The sequence below is a fragment of the Stegastes partitus genome, unplaced genomic scaffold, assembly GCF_000690725.1.
Source record: "Stegastes partitus isolate 25-593 unplaced genomic scaffold, Stegastes_partitus-1.0.2 Scaffold966, whole genome shotgun sequence".
Classification (NCBI taxonomy): domain Eukaryota; kingdom Metazoa; phylum Chordata; class Actinopteri; family Pomacentridae; genus Stegastes; species Stegastes partitus.
In genome coordinates this window covers 42,722-48,721 of record NW_007578697.1, presented here as the reverse complement: position 1 = coordinate 48,721, position 6,000 = coordinate 42,722, and the positions used below count along the sequence as shown (strand labels likewise).

Here is a 6,000-nt window from a genome sequence, read left to right as displayed (position 1 = left end):
CCTTCTTTAATGGGACGGTATGAATACATTTGAGGACAAGTGTATATTAACTTCACAACCCCACCTTTGTAGTCAGTGTGTGTCTTTTTGTGGTGTTTTTTTCCCCCTACATTTTTGAGATTATTTTGTCTTTTTGTAGCAGTATCTTAGTGTTTGTATTGTTTTTCTTTCACTGCATTCATCTCTGTAGTCATTTTGTCTTTGTATAATCATTATGTACTTCTTTGTGTTGGCTCAGTGTCATTTTGTATTTATTTGGTGTATCTTGTTTGCCACAGTGGCATGCAAATGTACGCATACAGAGAACTGAAACTGAGTTTCTCTAGAAACATCATTTAAGAAAACACACAGTTGAAAAAATATACCTACTAAAAAATATTTAAGATAAACATATAATAAGCTGCAAAATATACAATTTAAACATACAATAGGATAAAAAAATATACAATCTAAACATATAGTAGGCTAAACAGAGAGTTCAGCTTCCTGACAGCCTAGTGGATAAAGCTGTCTGCTGGTCCTGGCCATCAGACTCTTTAGTCTCCTCCCTGATGGCAGCAGGCTGAAGGGGTTGTGAGACGAGTGGGTAGAATCACGCGCTATGCAGATGTGTGAGGTGGGTGCTGTAGATGTTCTGGAGGGAGGGGAGAGAGACACCAACGATCTTCTCCGCTGCTCTCACGATGCGCTGGAGTGTCCTGCAACAGGAAGGGGTGCAGGAGCCGTACTACACAGTGATGCAGCTGGAGAGGATGCTCTCGATGGTGCCTCTGTAGAAGGTGGACCGGGGGCCCGGGCTCTGGCTCTTCTCAGCTTGCGCTGGAAGTAGAGACGCTGTTGAGCTTTCTTGGCCAGGGATGCAGTGTTGCTGGTCCAGGAGAGATCCTCTGAGATGTGCACACCCAGGAACTTGGTGCTGCTCACCCTCTCCACAGCTGCACCGTTGATGTTTAGAAGAGCATGCTAGGTGTGCTCTCTACTATAAAATGATAGCAAAGCATTTGGAAAGGTATCTCAACCGGACAAAACAGCAACCCATGTACAGGGGCTATAATCCCCGACGCAGCGGCCGCAGTTCGAGTCCAGCCAGCAGCTCATTTGCTGCACGTACTTCCCCCACTCTTCTCCCCATGTGCCCTGTCGCTCTTCACTGTCCTATCCATCCATCCATCCATCCATCCATCCATCCATTATCTATACACCGCTTAATCCTCACTAGGGTCGTGGGGGGCTGGAGTCTATCCCAGCTGACTCAGGGTGAAGGCAGGGGACACCCTGGACAGGTCACCAGTCTGAAAATGTAAAGGGAATGTGTTGTGTGTAACTTCATGCCTTTTAGAGATCATTTCATCTTTCCACTTGCTTAATTGTTCACATTAACAGGAATTTTGACCGGGGGTGCCCAAACTTTTGCATGCCACTGTATTTGTCTTTTTGCATTTGTTTTTTTGACATCTTTATTGTAATTTTGTGTAAGTGTATGATTCGTACATCTTCGGGTTTGTTTTATGCCTCTTTTTGGCCATTTTGTACATCTTCTGACATGTTTCATTTGTTTTTGTTTTTTTAGCACCAGCTGCTACTGAAGATCCACCATGTGAGCAGAAAGAGCCTCTGAAAGACACCTGCAGGCCTGAGCTGACATGAAAGGTGAGCGGTTTGTGTGCTATTAATTAAAGTACCAAAGAATAACACATACTCAGTGTATCTTTTAGGGCCTTTGTTGTTTTGGGCCTCTGAGCTGCTGCCCGGTTGGTGAACCAGCCTTTTCTAACAAGTCTGTGAAGAATGAGAAAAACATAAAAACTGAGCAAAACAAAAGGCAAAGGAGTGAAAGGAGAAGAAATAATCTCTATTTTTAGCTGTTTATTCAATTAGATCTCTGGCACTTTGCTGCAATATGCATGAAATAAGACTAATCTGCCGGAAAGTGTATGAGAAGGCGAGCAGAGATGCTGCATGTGTTTACTGCTTGGCTGGACACATGTAATGTATGTAATCATTTCCTCAGAGAACCTAAAGACGGCTCCGTTTACATCATGTGTACTGTATCACACCGAATCATTCATATGTTTAATTTAATTATCCTTCCCGTCATGGCTGAATTAACCTTGCAGAGCAAAACTCCACCATGGACGCCCTACAACACATGTCGCTTTCAGTTTGATGTCTTTTTATACAGTGTATGTAAACATCTGGTTTCAGCTTCATATATTTTCTTACCCTTCAAACAATAAAAATCAATAATTGTGATTCCTATGATGACTTACAATACTATAAAACTGAAGCAACCTGATAAAATAAACTTAATATCAGTGAAATAGACTTTGACACCTCTACAAGACAGCCATAATATTAAGGATAATCATTAAACTGGTTGGGATCTTAAAAAAAAGAAGGTGTTTACATCCCTCTGCTATTTGATTTGGTTTTAATTTGTTAATACAAAGACTACAATAATAACCTTCACTGAAATCTTGAACAGAACACAAAACAAAGAAGCACATAGAAAGGTGTCATAAAAAGCAGAAAACCTGTGTTCATAAATTTGGGTTTGCAAATACATAAGCCTGAAAACATCGTAAATCAAACATGTCCAAGATGAATGATGATCTAAATTATGAATATTCGTGGTTTTGTTAATTGTCTGTGATCCTACGTTTAATATCTTTTGGCTTTAGACAAGTTGAAGATGTTGATTAATCTGAAAAATCACTTTAAAAAAATAAAAAATATCTAAAAGTGAAAGTCAGTAGCTGGTAATGGCTTGTTCAGTTTCTGCTAAATTCAGTTTCTTGTTTTTGATTTTGTTTTTTTCATCAACATTTAAGTGTGTTGTTAGTTGCAGCTGTAGAGTTAAAACATTAACTGTAGTGGCATATATTTAGTAAATTAATTTGATTTTTTTTTTTCTTGTGCAAAAACATATTTAGATTTTCTTAACATCATTCAACAATGTTGCAGTTAAACAACTTCCCAATTTAAAAACTTAATTCAGAACATAACATAATTTCATTAAAAGTTGCCATAGCTCACATAAAGATGGATTTTTTTCCCCTTACAAGTACGAGTTTGTTGTGGAGGAGTTGATCAAGAATCAAATATGCTAACTTTTAAATAAATAGGAAAATCTAACTGGAACAACCTATTTTTATGCATAATCAACTTAACTTGCGTCTAGGATGCATTTTAAAATGTCAAAATCACTGGTTCCAGCATATAAATTGTGAATATTTGTGGTTTTCTGTGTCTTCTGTGATCCTACATTTGATATCTTTTGATTTTAGGAGGGCTGGACATTGGGATTAGTCAGAAAAATATATAATTTTTTGCATTTGGAATTCAATTAAGGTCAGGAGCAACTTCAATTTTAGGAGTAATCAATATAAAAACGTGTGTTTATGCTAAAATGATTAAATAATTTGGGGTCTGTGGGGACATCTTTTAATCAAGAAAGTCCATGATGAACTGGTTCCAGCAAACTTCCTGTTAGGTAATCTGGAAAAACTTGCGTTTATGCCACCAGTTATTAAATAAATTGGGATTGGGCCCTGCAGGAACAACTTTTTAATCTAAAATGTCCAACATTAACCAGTTTCAGTACCTTACCTGTGAATATTTGTGTTTTATTTGTCTTCTGTGATATCTTTTGGTTTTGGATGATGCTGAGGTGTTGACTAATCAGAAAATGCATGTCAATGGAGGGGCCCAACAACCCCTCTTTGGCCCCCCTCAGGTGCTGTGTCCTGGGCTGTGGAGCTGCAGGCTCCGGCCCTGCAGGACGTCTTTTAAATGAGAAAATAACCGCTTTGTGTGAACTGTGGACCCGGTAATGGCCACATGAGGGCCCTGCGTCCTCTCCGCCTCCGAACCTCTCTCCTCATTTCCAGTCTGTGCCAAATTCCCTCCTCCTCCCTCCGCCTCCCTGCCTGCCAGAAGCCGCTCTCAGGCCGCGGAGGGGAGCGTTCACACCCCGCTGTCGGCGTTTAGCGGATGGGGCTCCCAGTCTCAGCTTGAACCGGAGGGAGGGAGGAGGATGAACGGTAACCCTTGTGCCCGCAGGCTGGCCCGGCGCTCCCGGTCCGCCCTGCTGGTCGCCGCTCTGGCCGTCCTGCTGGTCCAGACTCTCATCGTGTGGAACTTCAGCAGCCTGGACTCCGGGGACGGAGGCGCCAGGAGCCGGGAGAAGAGAGAGGAGCGGACCGGGGGGCTCAACAAAGCCGACGGGGAGCACCCGAGGAGGGGGCTGCAGACGAAGGGCGACCCGCCGCCGCCGCCGCTGCTCGGGAAGGCGGCCGCTCGGCACAAGCTGCAGGCGGTATGTTTGATTGATATGCGCTCCGTGTGCTGCTTTAACGTGATTTTTACACGAGTGGTTCTTATGGTGGACATTGAGCGTGTGTGTCCCCGAGGGGAGCCGCATGGCAGCGGCAGAGATGCTGCTGCTGAGCGGCTGCAGCTGCTGCCTGTTGTTTTGGCATTTGCATCAACACAGTGTGTTGTGTGGAGAAATGGGTCGGTAGGCCAAACTTCATTCTAAAATCTGTTCATTTAGGGCGTCCACAGATGCCCACAATTTCAGCCGAAACACCGCTTTGCGACGACTCGTAGCAGCTGTTGTACAAACCGCAGTTAATCAATTCACAACTTCACGCTGATTGCTTCAACAAATTTTCATCAGATTCCGAACTGAATTATAGAAATGAAGAGCGAAATAGTGATGCTCGCTTGCTTAGTTATCGATAATATTAATGCCGAATGAAAGAACGACGTAGATATTTTAATACCATGTATTCAGTGGAATTCAGCAATACTGCTTAGTTTATCAGTAACTAAGAAAATACACAAATGGCTGATTTTTTAAATGGAGTTTGGTGGCATCTCACTCTTAAAACGTCATTTTCGCTGAGTTTGAAAGGGCAACATGTTTTTAATGAATCCCTTAATTCTGAGCCTTGACATTGATTTGAGCCTTTAATACATATCTCATTTTGCACAGTAAGTACATTTAAGGGGTGAAACATTTAGAGGGTTGTCTTTTCAAAACCAAGGCTTTCTACTGACAGGAAATTAGGGGAAGATCAAGCCAATTTCTCTCCTGTGATTGGAGCTTGTAAATCAACATTAGCAATTTATCTTTATAAGGAAAAACATGCCAAGTCAGAGCTAAAACTTTTCTTTATTCTGCGTTTTTCTCCCATCTTCCCACATTCATGACATTCAAGAAAAATTCCTGATTTGTTCATGGAGTTTTGGTGTGGTGTTTGTGTGCTCAGTAGATTTTCACAAAACTACCCCTTAGAGCTACTTCCTCATTATAAAAAGCTAAAATGGATTAATTAAAAACCCTTCTCTTGGTAAGAGAAGTAGGAAGCAATTAAGCCATTTTTACTCTTATGAACTGGTCACCTGTGATTGTAGCTTGTAAGAAAACATTGGTAATGAATATTTTCAAAGGTAAACATAAATTTGCATGCCATGCAAGTTGAAGCAAAACTTTAAGGTTTAAAACTTATTTTAGGCTTGTGATTTACAGGGTTCTCTGAACAGAGCTATTATACCACCTCATAAGAAAATCAGGAAAAGATGAAGCCGTTTTCATAAATGTGAAATAGTCTCCTGTGGTTTCAGCTTGTAAAATGAGATTAGTAATTCATATTTACAAAGAGAAACATGAATTTGCATGCCAAATTGGAGCCAAAACTCTTGTGTTTTTCCATCTTTGGATATTGTTGCTCTTCATATTAAAATATTTTGCACATAATGAATAACTTTAAAGGGTAAGACTGTCAATGTTGAAGCCCAAACTCTTGTTTCTTTATTGATTTTCCATCTTTTCACATTCATGTCAACCCAGATGAATTAGAAATGACTGATTTTTCAGTGGAGTTTGGGGTGAGATTTCTCAATCTTCAACATATTTTATGAATGTTTCAATTCTAAACCTGAACATCCATTTTTGCTTTTTATATTTAAGCACCTTGGATCAAAATAAGTAGC

At 40.7% G+C, this 6,000-nt stretch overlaps 1 protein-coding gene across 1 annotated transcript in view; it reads left to right on the top strand.

The window, feature by feature from the left end:
* Positions 1 to 4,036: 4,036 nt before the first annotated feature.
* The window catches only part of LOC103366689 (xylosyltransferase 1-like), a 36,835-nt gene continuing 34,871 nt past the window's right edge, over positions 4,037 to 6,000 (top strand). Inside the window, exon 1 of the mRNA XM_008294479.1 lies at positions 4,037 to 4,318. Coding sequence (XP_008292701.1) covers positions 4,037 to 4,318 — 282 coding nt within the window. The remainder of the gene's footprint in view (positions 4,319 to 6,000) is intronic.